This window comes from Aplysia californica, unplaced genomic scaffold (genome assembly GCF_000002075.1).
Source record: "Aplysia californica isolate F4 #8 unplaced genomic scaffold, AplCal3.0 scaffold00748, whole genome shotgun sequence".
Lineage (NCBI taxonomy): Eukaryota > Metazoa > Mollusca > Gastropoda > Aplysiida > Aplysiidae > Aplysia > Aplysia californica.
In genome coordinates this window covers 304491-322017 of record NW_004798018.1, presented here as the reverse complement: position 1 = coordinate 322017, position 17527 = coordinate 304491, and the positions used below count along the sequence as shown (strand labels likewise).

Sequence of the window (17527 nt, the reverse complement as noted above, 5' to 3'; positions counted from 1 at the left end):
TGCAATCATTTTGTTAGAAAAAGGTTTCCTTCCTTAGCTGTGTCAAAGATAGTACTATCATTGGCTGTGTGTAGTGTGTAGTGTGTAGGCCTATTCGACATCGGCAATCGGCAATCAGCACACAGAGTAATCTGAGACACAGAAACGGCGAGAACGTCAGGGCAACGTTTGTCAGGTAGGCCTAGATCTATATGAAGGTTTCTGTAGAATTGTAAATGGGCTGATCCAACAATTAACATTGTCATGCTTATAACTGTGCCTGAACTACAACAGGGAACTGGCTGCTTTTTCTTTCCTAATCTTTACTGTCATCATTTCCTCTTGATCTAGATCTAGATCTAGATCTAGATTCTATTTCTTTTGTATCATGTTTGTCACACTCTTGTGACCCGCTGTTTCGGGGGTGCCTTGATATAGTCGAAGCGAACTTTGTGACTATGTGCTGATGAAACTAGAGAGGTGAGAAGTCTGATTCCCTGTAAGTAAAGGACTTCTCTGTTGACATCCTCCCCTTGGGCTTGGCGCTGATATGATCTTATATTTTGCAGTTGCGAGCTCCGTAAAACCTCTACTAAAACCAAAAAAAACCAAAGATACCACACAGTTGCTAACATTTATTAGAGATCTTCTAGATTCTAAGTAAACTTGGACATTGGATTTGGAATTAGAGTGGGGGGGGGGTCTCCTCGCATTTTGTTTTTGTGTGAGAATAATTTATTTTTAAAAATCGAAGTGTCTATTTCTCCAAACATTCGGGAAAATAAAGTTCAAATTTATTTGAAATTATTTCTCCGAACGGTTTCTGATCTCGAGATTTTTTGTTTATTTGCGAGTTTTAGGCGTCATCCTTTCATTCTGCCATTCTGCGAGGACCGGGAAGAAGCATTTTTTGGATCGAATTCAATTTCAAGAGCTAGAGGCTAGAGATTTTTTAATGTCTGAATATTCAGATACTTCAGTTGTGGTTGGGGCAATGTTCCCGGACTATGCTTCATTTGAAAATACCTTCAAAAGGTACTGCGAGAAAACAAGACTGATCCACCTTGGCAGTAACCTATTTTGCATCCAGCAAAAACTAAATCCTTCTTGTAAAAAAAAAATCCCTCCTCGCCCCCCGTTCACGCCTTACACACATGCCGACACACACACTCACACACACCGGCAACTCATTTGACTTATTATCAACAAATCTCGAGAATGGAGACCGTTCGGAGAAATGGAGTTCAAGTTTATTTTCCCGAACGTTCGGAGAAATAGAGCCGGCCTTAAAAAATACAGATTCTAAACTGTCTAAACTATTATTCTCCACTGTCGCTGTTGATGAGTTGATGTCCATTTTCATAAAGTGTAACTTCGGGAGTGTATGGTAAACCGGAACAAAGTTTTTACGAAGTATACAGACCTGGTAACCTAAGGGAAATCTTTTGTGATCTCTGAAAGTTTCAGTGCTCTGGGTAGACCTAGACAGACAGATATTCTTAGATCTAGATCTAAATGAAGATTGCGGATGTCTTTTTGATGAATTATCGTTTTTCCTTCTTTTTGGGGTTCGTAAAACCCTCTACTATAAAAATAATAAATTTTTAAGACAATGTGAAGAAGAGAACAATGTCATAATTTCAATCGAGCAGTCACCCTCTATATTTCTCTGTCTTTCTCCATCTCTCTCCCCTCTTTTTCTCTTTCTCTCTGTTCTTTACCCCACCTCCCTCCCTCCTTCCTTCCTTCCCTCCCTCTCTCTCTCTCTCTCTCTCTCTCTCTCTCTCTCTCTCTCTCTCTCTCTCTCTCTCTCTCTCTCTCTCTCCTCTGTATATCACTTGCCTTCTATTTCTCTTTGTTTTTCTCTGTTTTTCTTTCTCTTCCACCTACTTTTTCACTCTTATCTTTCTCCCGTTCCCTCCTGTCAACTGGGGCATGTGATATAATTTGCTTGCACTTCTCTCTGTTCTCTACCCCTTCCCCTCCCTCTCTCTCTCTCTCTCTGTCTCTCTCTCTCTTTCTCTCTCTCTCTCTCTCTCTCTCTCTCTCTCTCTCTCTCTCTCTCTCTCTCACACACACACACACACACACACACACACACACTCTACCGGGACTGGGCGCTGAAACTCTGAAATCACAAAAGATTTCCCCTACCGGGTCTTTATACTTCGTGACTTTGTTCCTGGTTACCGTGCCTGTAAACACTCAACTTTTAATTACCTTACTAAATTAGATCTAGATCTAGTAGTGCTCGAGTGGCACTCCAACACGGAAACTCTCCAGGCCAGGGTAGCCAGTGGTGTAAAATTAATTTTTTATATAACCAATGAATTGCCTGCCGGGCGTGTAAATTAAAATAAAAATAATTGTTAGATCTAGATCTACATGATATTACACATGCACGGGAGGGGTGGCATTGTATTGTTTGCGTGTGCTTATTACACTGAACAGTGGAGCTAGAAGCTAAGGATGGAAGCAAAGTAGATGTTCGGTCGTTTCTGTTTTTAATAGGACAGTGGCAATGGGAGGAATTCTGTCACCGTTTAACGAGTGACCACTATGAAACAGAGCAGGATGAGGGTAGGGTTAGGGGTAGGGTTAAAGGTCTCTTCTTTATTGTATTTGTTGGGGTAGTCGCTCGTTACGGAAGTCCTTCCGGACAAACATGGTCCTTTGAGATTTAAGCACTGGTGGTTAGGATAGCACTTGAGAGGCATGAGGTTTTGACACCTGCTTGCTAACTAGACAAATGACCCTTGATCCCTTCTTCAGCAAGACCTCTGAAACACCCCTCCCTCTCGTCCTAAATTCCGCTGTCCAAAACGTAAAATGTTTAAAAAACATAATTTTTATCTCATGAAGCTATAAAGAGCACCTTGCACATCTCTCTGATTGGCCCAAATATAGAAACATATTCCCACCCTCTATTTTTGTCATCTTCCTGGGTTTCCCTCGCCAGTTAACTAAATCTATGACACGTTATTATTATTATTCATCAGAATGCCAATGACAAAGTTTCTAAAAATAGAAAAGCAGCATGTTGTAAACAAAGACAGTGCTGAATAAAGTCCAGACTTCCATCAACAGATGTATGAGGAGTATCCTAAAAATTAAGTGGCAGGATAGAATAAGAAACGAAGAGCTATGGGAAAGGACAGGACAAAAGGATATAGAAGTAGAAATAGGACTAAGATAGTGGTGTTTGATGGGACACACCTTCAGAAAGCCCAGCAGAAACATCACAAGACAGTCACTGCAATGGAACCCACAGGGAGCACGAGGCTGGGGTAGGCCCCGAGAGACATGGAGGAGATGTGTGGAAAGGGACATGAGAGAGATGAAGCTCACTTGGAACGAGCTAGGAAGGATGGCCCAGGATAGAGATAAATGGAAGGAGCTTGTATGTTGCCTATACCCTGCCAGGGGTGAGAGGCATTGATGATGATGTGTGTGTGTGTGTGTGTGGTAGCCTATCCGTTCGAAATGTTCGGAGCCCCGAAGAGTGTGCTCTTCGCCAGGGCCACCGCCTCCCTTGGGTAGCGGGTGAGGCAGTCCAACCTCCCTGAATCCTCCCCGAAGAGATGCCACCGCCGGGCCTCCGTGGCGGGGCATCTCTGCAGCCAGTGCTCCAAATCTTGGGGCTAATGATGTTGTAAACCGTTATACCAAATCATCTGTAATTTAATTCCGTTTAAATAATTATAGATGCATTATCATGTTTCAGGTATACACATATTAACTCTGATATCATGAGGGATGAGACAAAAAAAAACATTGTTTAATTGTGATGTTTTGACCAATTGAAGATTTTTTTTTAAATGGCAATGCTGCAAGGTTGCAGATTAGGCTAATGATTGAGCAAAAGGAAGAGACGTACAAAAGTTTACAGTGAATAATAATAAAGGAAGATAGATCTAGTCGACTCACGCGGGAAACCCTGGAAGATGAAAAAAATAGATGGCCAAAATATGTCATTTACATTTGGGCCAATCACAGGTGTGCTAGGTGCTCTCTATAGCTTCATGTATTTTTATCTAACTCCCTTGCGATTCCATCTTAGGGCAAAAACATAGAGAACACTGAAACTTAAACGGCTGAAGATCGACGCTGACAGACACCAGTAGGTGTCTGCTGGACTCCACATAGAGGGCGCCTAAGGCCTAGATCTAGATCTAAGAAAAAAAATTACAAAACAACACAGCTGGTATTGATGAGGCATTTATTTGGGGGTGGAAAAACAAGAAATTTTCTAAAATATTGCTTAAATTGTTATTCTGCTCGGTTGTCACCCTAATTTGACGACACTGATTTTAAAAATTGTGTAATTAGTTTTTGTCTACTTGAGCACCAGCTCTGAAATTACCTTTTATAATTGTCCCCAGTCCAGTCGGGTGACGTCACGCAAACCGCAGAACCCAATTTGGCGACGGCGAGACAGCATTTAGAGTTCACGACATCTGTGCTTTCTTGTCGTATCTCCATGTTTAATAACAGCGAAAACAGTTCATAACAAAGAGTGAGCTTAAGAAGAAGTCACATTTTCTCTGTTTAAAAAATTGAGATATGACAAGAAAGCGCTGAGGTCGCGAGTTGACAGCGAGGCGCCCTTCCCAGTTTTTCGGCGTAATAAAAATGGAAGTTTGGATTCCGATAAAGCCGACAGTGCCGACCGGTGCTTAAAGCCGCCTGCAGTCTGCCAGCTTTATTTGGGGCAAGTTAGAGTTCATAAGGGAATTTTTATACCTGTCGGCACCTAGTGAGTCAGTCTCTGAAATCGGCATTCTCTATGTTTTCGCCCTTAGACAGATTTGACTGTATTAAAGCAAAACACCTCCCCCACTGACCCACTGCGTTACTTGAACGTACAAACTCGGTAACTCAGTCTGAAGACTGGCTGGCAAAAAATGTTTGAAGCAAGTGACAGCTGTAAAAGCAGATTTTGAAGCCACAAAAATGACTGACCGTGGCTTCTCTGGCATTCGACAGGAGCCACTATGTAGATCTAGGCCTACGGGTTAAAAATTTACGAAAACACACAAAGATATAATATTACGAAATACTGGCGGTTAACACAGATGCCGCGATAGAGAGATGATCGTAAAGGCTTGTTAAAAAATTTATTCCAAGTCAAAGTATTAGTTCAATTAAGTTAAACTTATGCCCCTTCTTGGGTGCTGACTTTTAAAAATTCATGATTTAGGGTTCTCTGTTCTTTCTGTCCTCACATCATGTTCCCTGAAGTTGACATGCTCCGGGAACCTGATGGGTGCAGGTATTGAGGAGAGGAGTGAGACTGAAAAGACAAATGCTCAAAAGAGAGCTGGATGTATTGCTGATAAGTAGGGCATTACCACATGCCAGTGGGTTCTGCTTCGTGTGTTATGAGGCTACAAGGGCTTTTTTTAGTACCATGCGCTCCCTTTCAACAAAATCATGTTACCAAAATTAGGGATCACCTTATGAAGAAGTGGTCAAGTTGATAAAGGGAAACTGTTGTTTACATCTGAGAATGGTGTCACCTTGTAAGTATTGTAGGCACTAACTTTAATAAGAGTATTATTCGTTTTAGACCTTACCTATATGGATTAGGATTATACTTTTTCTTCTGTAAAAGTATGCTACCAATATTTTTGTTCCTGAAACTTATTCTTTCTTACATTAAAACCAGTTTCTACATTTTACTATTTTTCAGAATGACATCAGAAAGGGGAAATCAAACCCCACACATGGATGCAGAGAAAGCCCAAGTACTGTTTGAGCATGGAGCAATGTTCTTGTTGCTGAATTTTCCAGAAGGATCAGAATTTGGAATTGACAATTATTCGTGGACTGTTGGGCCCAATTTCCGTGGCATTAAAATGATTCCGCCAGGAATTCACTTCATCTTCTACAGGTAAGTAGGTAGTGTTAAATGTTTGACATGAATTCTGATTTGTTTGGGCATTTTTTGTTTGAAGTAGTATTATTTGAAGTTATATGAATGCAGATTCTCATGGAAGCAAGAGTTATGTTAACTCACATATATTCTAATAATTCAATAATATAACAGGGAAGATATATATATGACACTTCTTCTGTTGCTCACATTATTCATGGACAAAACATAAAACATCTCTGGGCTTGAAAGTTTACTTCCCCAGTGCCGAAGTTTTATTTTCCTGGTATGTGTCATTTAAAAAAAATGTTGTTAAGTCTTAATGCTCTGCTAAATTAATGTACAGTAAGGCATGTTATTATCAAATATGGTATATTTGTGTAGGATTGATGGAAAATATATTGTTACAATAGTTCAGTCTTAAGACGATCTCATACTTAATCTGTTTCTGGGGGGGAAATATAGCCTGTTGCTTCGAATAATGCTAGCTTTCATTGTTATGAAGTGTTTGCAGTATCTTTGATATGTGCAGATGTTTATGAAATCCACAGTCTTTTCCACATGCAGACTCCCTTTCTCATTCTGTGTCATGTTTTCTGAAATGCCATGAGATGCACAGTTTATATTTAAAATAGGCCTGGCATTGTACCGTCGGGACTTCACAATCACAACATGTAGATCTAGACAGACATTGAAAACAACAGGAGTTTGACACGACTGTACCGGTGGACGTACTCTTTATTACTGACCAGTAGTGACCACTCTTCTCTAAAATACGTGCCAGTGGTTACAGTTGCCAGGTCTTCCTAAATACTAAGGCAATAGAGGTGGTTTGCCTAATAGTAATGGACATTACAGGCATCATTTGAAGATCTATTCTTCACTTAACTATAACCCTCCGTTTTCATATACGCTCTATGCTTGTTTGAAGGAATTATGCGTTCTTCTTTTTTTTTTCTCATCTTTTTCTATTGATTGTTCAAAGTACCTCACCGTAACTATTTTTTTTACCTTCAAATATGCTACCAATCTTTCTACTGCTCAAGGCCTTGTTCAGATTTTGGCAAGTAGACAGTACTCAGACAGCTGAGGCACTAGGCATGGAATAAGCAGGTGTCCACTGTTTCCTTTCTGTGAAGATGCATTGCATGCATTAATGATAGAAAAAAACACAAGCCTCAAGGGGTGATAATTATAATCAATTTCATATGCTAAATATATATTTTGAAGCTGAAAGTGAAAAGGTGAATTATAGTACCTGCACCTTTCCACTTGGAAGTTATGTTAGGCAAATGTCTTCTATCACTTAAATGATCTTTTCCTGCTTAAGAGGGCTAGTTGCTGACTTGTGTTATGGCCAAAAGATGTCTTGGGTATTCTCAAACATATTCTCTCATTTTTATCTTTTCAGCTCTGTCAATTCTGACCATCAGGCAGGTCCACGTTCTGGATTTTTTTACAACTTTGCTTCAAAGGAGATTGTTGTGAAAAAGTGGAGTGTCCAAATGGAAGGTGAGTCTGGTATTTTCAATACAGGCCTACTGCCAGACTGCTTTGAACATCTCCCTAATTTGTCACCAACCCTATAATATACTGCTACTCTTTTCTTCTATACAGAACAAATTAAAAAAATTTTAATGCAGGATGAGCAGCCTGTTTTCCCTCCACCTGATAAAGGAAAGCATACTGTGACGACCACAGGGAAAAATGGATAAAAGTCACAAACTCAGTTATTGAATTATTACCTGCAGCACATTCACTTCTTCCATAAATCACTCTTAATAACTGTCATGTGGGTGGTTGTTGGGCAGTTGTGGTGTGGTTTGCTCCTTCTTTCCTGTCAAACATCTATGGTCATTATCTCTCCTCTTTCTTTTGTTTGTATGTTACTGTAATCTTTAGTACTTATATGACCCAATTGTACTTCATGTGTCATAAAACTCCTTCTAAAATCAATACTAAAAAGATAGATGTTATACGGGTTCAGTCTTGAGCTGGAGGCCAACTAAATTTGAGGTAGACTAGTTATGGAGTCTTGTCTCGTTCATCTTGTTCCTCTAGCCACTGGCACATTAACTCAGTGGACCCGAGTGTACATCTGGAGATGACTGCTCTCACCAAATATGTTCACCAAAAGCAGCGTACAGTGCAGTATGTCTAGCAATCAGCACTCAGTTTTGGAGGGGGGGGGGGGGGTGTTTTGCTTATCACTCCCTGCTTTATCACAGAAGCCTTTGAGTTTGGCTTTTATTTATATAACCTTCTGATGGTGGTAGTGGTGGGGGGGGGGGGTATTTGTTGTCACCATTGCCAGTCATCAAGTTTCACGTCTTTACTCTAACAATACAGTAGTCTGCTTAAATGGAACATTGTTTATACAGAAACAGGGTACACCAAAATGAAATAGAAACTCTGGGGTTTTTTCCGTCTCTAAATTTGAGCTATCTCTCTAAATAGAAAACATGGCTAACTGAAGGAAAATATGTCAGTGTCGCAGATTTCAGTTTAAGCGGATTCCATTCCCCCCACCAGAGCAGTGCCACTGACTGAAGTGTCTTTAGACCAGGGCTCCCCATTCCGCACAGATGTGCGTATATTATGCATTAAACCTGCAGATTATCCCGTTTAACTTTAAGTTTTGGTAGTGCGTGAGACAGTGAGTGTTATGCTTTAAGATTTCATTTTGGGGGTTTGCATACGCTTTAAAACGTAGGTGGTGTGCGTCGGGCAAGCATCATTTTCCCCCCTTCTCTATCCGGGAGCCTAGTCAATGATTTGACCCACACACATACACGGCAGTCACCTTTTTCTGTGTCAGAAGCTCTGAAGAATTTGGAATCAATTTATTTTCTGTGTGTATTACAGTCGGAATTGACCCATTTTGGTTTGTCAACTTTATTTCATTTTTGATTGTGAGTTAAATGTTTATCTGCAGAAATTCTTACTACATATATATATGTATAAAATTAGGCCTGTTGATGGCCTGTGCTCCACTAGGAGTTAAAAAGGGCAAGAGAGAGATATATATGTATAAAATTAGGAGGTAATGACTTTTGAGGATTAGTTTGTCAGACATGGACAAAAAAACCAACAACCCTTTACTAAAACAAGGGTTTAAATACCCCATAGAATAGAATACCAAAGGGTGAAGGAATCTCTTAAGTTGACCTGAAAAGGGGAGCCCTGCTTTAGGCCATTCCCAAAGGGGGGATATTAACATGTTCTTATGCACAGTAGAATTATAAATGGGCTGATTTATAACTGTCATGTTCATACTGTGCCGGAATAACATATAGGGGGAACTGCCGCTTTTTCTTTCCTCTTCCTTTCTATCTTCATTTTCCCTCTACTTTTTTGTATGTTTGTCGCTCTCTTGTGAACTGCTATTTCTGGGGTGCCTTGATAGTCCAAGCAGACTTTGTGCTGTTGAGGCTAGAGAGGTGAGCTGAGTAAGCCTGATTTCCCGTATGGACTTTTCTGTTGACATCCACCCCTTGGGGCTCATATGACCTTATGCAGTTGCGAGGGCTGTAAAACCTTACTAAAACTAAAACTAAAGTTAACAGATTCCACTGTATTTGAAAAATTTTAACCTCTTGTTCATCTGAGACTGTGAGTAAAATTTTTGTGTTCATACTTTTTCGTACATTTATACTCTGCTTTTCAGAAATTCAAATGGATGAAGTCAGTGAAGCTGAGATGGAAAAGTTTCATGACAATAAACAAGAGATGGATAAATACCTGGGCCCTTATCCTTATGAGAGGTTTGTGACTATTGCTTTTTGACAGTACTCTAAGTTGCTGGTAACTCATAACAGTGGCAGTAGTATGCTCTATGACTTAGAAAAGTGGCAATAGCATCTTCATGCCAATATATCTGTGTAGTGCAGAATATAACCCAGTGCAATGGCAGTTGTAAGTTCATACCAATGTCTGTCTAGCAAAGAATATGACAATACAGTGGCAGGAGCACATTCGTGCCAATGTCTGTCTAGCAAAGAATATAACCCAGTGCAGCGGCAGTCGTTTATTCATGCCAGTGCCTGGCTCACAAGAAGCATCTCCTATAGATAGTCGCACAGATAATTCGGTGCCAGCCCACTTGATGGTCTCCCGCAATGTTTCTGTTCTACTTAATGGTCTACCATCAGACCTGTCTGACAACTGTTCTGCAGGGTGGTCTTTTAGTCTACTACAATTTACCAATATTTCTCTGGGACATAATTTATACAGGCTTAGGACTGACACTAACTGTATTAAAAATGTTTTAGTGGTTGCAATTTGTCTGGATGGTCGGGTGAGGGAAAGCTGCCCCCCCCCCCCCCCCCCCCCCATTTTCTTGAAAGTAGTGCATTGGGATGTGGGAATGATTGTACATCATGTATAAAATTACTCTGTGAAGGTGTTATAGTAGAACACATCTTCAGGGTAGTCCTTCAGGACTTTCAATAGACCACTTTATTGCGGTAGATGGCCTAAGATGGTCAACAACATCATTGCAACATGGTGTACAGCGCACTCAGACATGCATGACTCCAGAACACAAATTCCTGGAGCTGAAGGTTTAGTCCTTTTTTTTTTTATCCCTAATTTCTGCTATAAATTGAGAGCGTGTACTAAAGATCAGATATTTCGACTTTATTCCGTTTGAAATATTACTTGGATAAGGTTAACACGATACCTTTTATGATCAAATCTTTGTTTCTACTTGTGGCTCTGCTCTTACTTTGCCCAAAATTGCTCCATGAAATATTTTATGATAGAAAAGTATGTAGGGCCTATTACAGTGGAGTCCACTTATAACGAGTCCTGAAACAACGAGAAGTCTGTTATAAAGACACTATTCTAAAACCCCGTTTTTTTCCCTTCTTTACCTTTGTAAAAAAAATACTGCTATAGCGCACTCGGGCAAACACGGTAGTCGGTTATAGCGGAATATTGCTGCTGCTTTGCACAGCGCACAGTTGCGACTGGGCTTTTTCACCAGTCACAAGCGTTGAAGACTGGCGTTTTTGGGGGTATTTCAATAAATCACCACAACTCTCAGAATTACCCTATTGTAATCATTTTTAGACACAGTAAAGTAACACTCAAGCTTAATTTAATACAAAAAACTAAAGTTGTCTAAGTCTAATACTTTAATTTGTATGATTTTTTAAAAATTGGCATGAATTTGATTTTCCGAAAAATTTCCAGAGACGTGACAAGTAGAATGAAATTCACTGCAACAACAAAAATAAAAGTTCAAAGTGTTCTGGTTTGATTTGTATACATGTGCGAGTGTTTGGTGAAAATATAAAAGCTGGTCTGTGCATTGATTCAGACCCATACACTGAATTACATGAGACAGATGTACGGCACGACGTTGTGATTTCGTTGCGCGAAAAACAACACCGGTACTAGTGCTAGATCTAGCCCTAGAACTACGACTCGGGCCGTGTTCGGGTACATATCCAGGATCCTAACTATTAGACACATTATATTCTGAGACACTAGAACTAGTAAAACGCACAGAAGTATAGAAAACGGCGAAATTATGTGATTCTTGTTCATGCGACTTTTTCGACTGTTACTACGACGCGACTGTCGGATTACTATGAGCTGTATAGAAAAAAACAAAGCGCGAGTTCCGGGCTGTTCAACCCCAGGTGGGGTCACTGTCCTTCACCTTCAATAACTTAAAAACTACCGGCCCCAGAGATACGAAACGAAGTCTAAGTAGCTCAGGCTTGGCCAAACAAGGGTACGAGACGGGTCTCGCGATCCGTGCGTGATTTGTAGAGCGAAAAAAAAATTCCAAAGTTGGTCACGCAGGGCTTGTGAGACCCGTCGCGGCGGGGGTCACGCAACTGTTGTGTGACCCGTCTGAAGTGAGTTAAGAAACTTGTCGGTGATCTAGCGAAACCTAAGGCCTTACACCAACTACTTGAACGAAACAAAGAATAGGAGAGCCCACGTTTGCCAACAATGAAGGCCATGAGCGAATGAGTGGGGAGGGTGTGGTAAGCGCAGACAAGCAGAACGCATCGTGTGATAGGCCAGCCTAGTCTAGATTATCTAGGCCTACCACTACGGTGACTACCCATGCCCTCACTTCTCCGAAGCGTGGATGGAGAGGTCACAATGCTGTGATGGATGGAGTGATGTGTAGTAACGTACGCAAGCAGACGAAACACACCACGGGGTGCGGTGGGGTGGGGGCCAACGCAGCGGGCGAGTTAGCCCAGAGTCACAGAATTCTGTGCCCAGAGTACATTCTTTCTGATCGCCAACACCGTGCTGTCAACATCGCTAGCGCTTGAGAAAGAAACACGATTCGATTTTTGATCAAGTAAGACCTAACTAGAGGTCATGTAGAACAATGTCATCATCAGGGGAGAAAACAAAAAGAAATAAACAGAACACCAAACTTCTACATTAGGCCTACTTTACTATTTCCATTGAATTTATTACTGGATTCCTTACAACGAGAATCCTGGTATAACGGACATTTCGCACCGGTCCCCTCCCTCTTGTTATAACAGGATTCCACTGTATAATAAATTCTTTTTCTTGTTTTATTCAAGCTGTTTAAATCTCCCTTATGTTTCAACCTGGTATTATGTGTTAGTAGTGAGGGAAGAAGTGGGTGAATTAATGAAGGGGGGGGGGGGACAGGGATGAGCAACTGGAAGAAAAAAAATGTGATGTGTTCATAGATGCTATATATATGTATGTGTATTTGATGTCACAGAAGTGGATGAAAGCACACTGATAAATCTTCTAGAGGATTATTAAAAACTCTTTTCTTCCTTCACAGATACAAGCAGTGGGTGTCCCTCTCAAACCACATCACTGATACCACACTGAGGGTGTTACAACCTGACTGTGGTTTTATCTACTCCGTAGCACAGTTTGAGTCCGAGGGAAGCACGTCTCAGTCCCGTCAGGCTAGCGCGGTGGAAAAGTCAAAAGAAGCATCAACGGAAAGCTCTTCTTCCAGTCCTCAGAAACCCGAACTTCCTCATCTTAAGCAGGTCATAGGAACAAACATTAAGTACAGTGTTGTTCCGAAGCAGAGGTATCCCCCTGGCTCAAGCCCCAGCGAGATCACAAAGTACAGCATGGATTCTTCTTACGTTCTGAGTCTGTTGCTCACAGAGAGATATAACAAAGACATAGACTCGATTCTGGGAGAGGTGCAGTTTGCATTTCTCTGTTTTCTTCTGGGACAGAATTATGAGTCCTTTGAACAATGGAAGAAACTCGTTCACCTGTTGTGTACTAGTGAAGAAGCAATCATGAAAAATCCAAAGGTGTATCAGGATTTTATCTCGCTTCTTCATTTTCAGGTTCGGGAAATCCCTTCTGATTTTTTTGTGGACATTGTTACTTCAAATAATTTCCTCACAGTTACTCTGCATGAATTATTTCAAAACCTTGAGGGTGATGGTGTTGATTCAAAGTTGCAGAAGAAGGGTCATAGCTTCAGAAAACATCTGACAGAAAAGTTCAACTGGGATTTTACTTCAGAGCCAGATGACTTCGCCCCAGTTGTGGTTGACACTTGAATGTGAAGATATTTGTTGCTATTACTATTAATGTTATTCCGGTAAGAGTTGTGTTCAGATCTACTCTTGCCTTCTTTGATAACAGGGTCTCCATTACGACAGGTGTGCTGCCAGTACTTGTTGTGGTCAATGGTGGAATGTCTCTGTAAAAGTACCGGCAAAACCAGGAAAATGTAACTGGTTCTATAAGTTATAAGTTACTGTGAATTCTTTGACATCTTTGATGCGATGATGTTGCATTCTAAAAAAGTTTAATTTAGGTGTGGGGAGATTGTTTTACTAAGTATCATTCTGCCATGCTGTGATGTAACATGATCCCTTTTAGTTTAGTCCTGAGACTGTATTTCGATTTTTTTGCATGTACTGAATTGTCCCTCAGGCTGTTTCCAGGATTTAAATCTAAATTTCTCTGTGTACAATATTGAGAGATTTGTCGCAGCACTGACATGGTATGCATTTTATGTGTATTCTATCAAGTGTGTATTACTTCTTAGCTCACCCTGGACTATATTTTACCTCTCATATATATTTCTGAAATTTACAGTATTGTTTATGATTCAGTCATCAAAAGTATGTTTTTCGTTTAGAATTACCAGTCTTAAATGACAGTTAATTGTTTCATCTGGAATAAATGAATAAATCCCTTAAATTTTTTTAAAGCCCTCTTTTGTTGCTTTCTATAATAACTTGTCACCCTACCCATCATGCTCAGGCAAGTGTCTGTTGTGTAATATAGATAGGCCCTTCACAGATGCATTCGGGAGAAAGTTAAAGTTAATTTGAATACATGTAGGCTACTGTCCAAACCTATCCAAGGTGACCACCCATTCCTGAGGAGCAAGGTGATCATCTTAGGCAGGTAGTTCTCATTGACTGTGTCAATATCATAGAAAAAAGAAGGGGGGTTTTGGCGGGTGGGGGGTGGGCGGGCGCGGGGTGAGTGGTTGTTTGTACAGTACAGGGGATTGTCTTAGGCTGGTGTTTGTCAGAACAGTTTCAACTGTATTTGAGTCTGTCAGCTGGGGCGTATCCTTCGCAACTCGGGTTGACAAGGTCAAAGCAGTCTGCCTACAAAATAAATTGTATGGGTGATTGGTTGATGCTCTGGTGTGGTTTGCTTCTTGTTTCCTATCAAACCTCTATCCTACTTTTCTTTTTTTTATGTTTGTTACTCCCTATAATCTTTGGCACCTGTATGACTTCAATGTGTTGCAAGTTCCGTAAAACACTTACAAAAACAAAAATCAAATGGAGAGACAAGAAAACCAAAAAAGATGTCTACCAAATAACAAGAACATCACCATGGCTTCTAAACAAAATCAAAATGAGAAAACTGAAACATTTTGAAGAGACACAACTCATTGCAAAAAGAAAAACTAGACGGCAAGTTAGAAGGGACGAGGGCAATCAGAAGGGGGAGACTACTATGGACTGACAACCTAAAGTGGAATGCACGATCACTGGAACATTGCGCCAGAGCAGCTGAAAAATATAGTGAATGGCGGGTCATTGCATGTCAACCATAATATATAGAGACGTCCAAGGCTAGAATGGCATCTCCAATCAACCAACCATTTCCCAGATTCTTAGGTGGAGTTCTTCACTGTTTGCTCATAGAAGACGTCTGTGCTCAGAAGGATAAATTATTGAGTATGCAAAAAAATGTAGAAGTAATCATGGTAGCTCCGCCTGCCTGCTGAGTTTAACCAGCAGTATTACTGTAAACTCTCTGGTTTAACCCTATCCGTAAGTGGTGTTTTACTATCGTATCCATACGACGTGGGGAACTCTGTGCCACCACTTTCCAAAGAGGAAATTTACTCGTTAATCCGATCCGTGTGCTTTGCATAGCAGTCTGTCAAAATGATTTTTTGAGAAATACTGAAAGTTTTTAAGAGATCTTCGTACTAGAAGTATTCTAAAATATATAAAGAATACAATCCCGGGGGTACAAAATGACCGCAGGGCGTACGGATAGGGTTAATCCTTCTCAGATTCTCAGCCTAGATTGATCCCAGTTGGCATCTGTGGTGTAGCGGTTTGTTGCTTTGCTGTCAAACGCAGAAGATGTGAGTTTGATTTCTGCATGTGTATGTGTGTGTGTGTGCAGGGAGGGGGGGGGAGATAATGGTAATCGAGTGTCTCCATTATTGTCTGATGATGACTTTAAACATAAATTTAAGTCATGCTGATATCAAAATCAATTGCCAAAGACAAATTTATTGAAACAAAAAAAAATGTAATACCTATTCCCTCTAGTGCTACCAGCAGGCAGGAATCATCAAGACCATCATGTACAGAATACAACATGATACAAGGTTTTCCACTCAATCTCAACAACCTGTTTTTGCACAAGGCAAGAACGATATAAATCTACACATCCTCACCGATTGTCTAATGAGACATTGCGTTCCTCTAAGACATTGTCACTGTTGGGGGGGGCCTAGAGGTTAAGCGGTGTTCGCCTCTCATTTAAAGGTCTCGGGTTCGAATCTGGGTAGCGACCGAAACATTTTCTTCTCTAAAATTGTCTCCTTTCACCTTCTTTCCTGCTCTCTGGCAATGTTTTGTCGTCTGCTTTCGTCTCCACTTTTTGCCCCATCCCCGTCACCCCCTTTGCCCTCTCCTCTGGACATCTGACTCTTTCTGCAGCCTCTCTACTGCTACTCCTTGGCTCCTTCTTACTGCTGTCTTTCAGCCACACCCCTGATCTTCTGGTAGGAAAGATCTACACCTAGCCTTCTCGGAAAAGGGCGAAAAATCTCGGAGGGCCTATGTGCAAGTTGCGCTCATAAAAGATCCCTTGGTGGTCTAAAATCGATAAGAGGTAGGCTTCGGCCGCCACCCGGGCAAAAATTCAAAATTTCCTACCAACTGAAAATGTTTGGTGTGTCCCCCGCGCTCATATGACCTTATGCAGTTTCGAGCGCCATAAAAGACTTACCAAAAAAAATGTTTTTAGACATTGTGTCTCACAGCAGCAGTCAACTGCAGTGAATGGCAGTACTCTGCACGTCAAAGTCAAACACAGTTTTCTCTCCTGTGGTGCAGCATACCATGAAGTGTGTACAGTGCTGCAGGATAATTATGGTAGCTATCCTTTGGGTCATGGCCACATCATCACATGGGTGCGTCTCTGACTTAAATACTGAGGGTAACATACTATCTCAGTCTATTGTGGTTGTCGTGGAGTCAGAAGATTGTGACCTGATCTGTCCTACTTGGGAGGTAATTGGGGTCATGTTTGTTGGAAAACTGGGTAGGCGTTGTTCCGTCTGTTTTTGGTAGGAAAATTTGTAAGGGTTTTGGACTCTGACATGTCCATCCATCCACAGCCTCAGCCATGTTTGCCACTTTCTTCGCCAACCCTTCTGTGATTTTATTTCTGGAACATTTCAGTGACCTGGTACTTGTACATTGTATCCAGTAATGGGGGGTATTGACTTGAAAGTTGAGATCGTACAGGAGTAAGAGGAGTACAAATGTAGTTGAATATATCGGCACATAAAACTGTGGGCTTTTGAGCCATTGTAGTAGATTTCCCATCTACTGTAAGGAGGATTGTTTGATTTAAAGTTTTGGTGGTTCAAGAGTACGTACATGGATGCTGTTTTGAATGGCCTTGTCTCTGCTTATTTTTCCAGTGAGAGCAGCATGTTCAAGGCTTTTATTTCAGATCGAATTAAGTGTTCCAAAAATTGCATTTGTCTCTTCCTAATTGTTATTACTAGTTCTAGAGAACAACCCGCATAGGATTCTTTCATTTTCACCCCATTCAACTAATTCGTTTAATTTCTTTTACTTCCTGAGAACCATATTTCTGTTGCTTTTATTTAGTTTTACTGTCTTATTCTCAGAGGAGACGGGTTATCTCACACAGCCTTTTAAACCTCTTATTGATATTGTGGGTAGTTGTTGGGTGCTCTGGTGTGGTCTGCTCCTTCTTTCCTGTCAAAAATCTGTCATCCTTATAATCTCTCTTCTTCGTCCTTTTTATGTTTGTTACTCTCTTGTAACACCTCTAATCTTCGGCACTTATATGACCTTATTGTGCTGTAAAACTCTTACTTAAAAAAGTCATTATTGGTAGTCATTGAGATGCTTCTATTTTTCAGGATTGGAT

General features: G+C 40.8%; 1 protein-coding gene across 1 annotated transcript; it reads left to right on the top strand.

The window, feature by feature from the left end:
* Positions 1–83: 83 nt before the first annotated feature.
* On the top strand, positions 84–14063 carry LOC101853972 (protein AAR2 homolog). The gene is made up of 5 exons (XM_005109100.2): positions 84–175; positions 5672–5872; positions 7266–7366; positions 9522–9618; positions 12654–14063. The coding sequence occupies exons 2-5, from the start codon at positions 5673–5675 to the stop codon at positions 13402–13404; spliced, it is 1149 nt and encodes a 382-aa protein (XP_005109157.1). The 5' UTR covers positions 84–175; position 5672; the 3' UTR covers positions 13405–14063.
* Positions 14064–17527: the final 3464 nt, after the last annotated feature.

Bases quoted from the DNA above. Each gene is read 5' to 3' on its own strand.
- LOC101853972 (XM_005109100.2), top strand. From the start codon at position 5,673: ATGACATCAGAAAGGGGAAATCAAACCCCACACATGGATGCAGAGAAA. The intron at 7,367-9,521 runs GTGAGTCTGGTA...TCTGCTTTTCAG, and splicing joins GTGGAGTGTCCAAATGGAAG to AAATTCAAATGGATGAAGTC. The intron at 9,619-12,653 runs GTTTGTGACTAT...CTTCCTTCACAG, and splicing joins GGCCCTTATCCTTATGAGAG to ATACAAGCAGTGGGTGTCCC.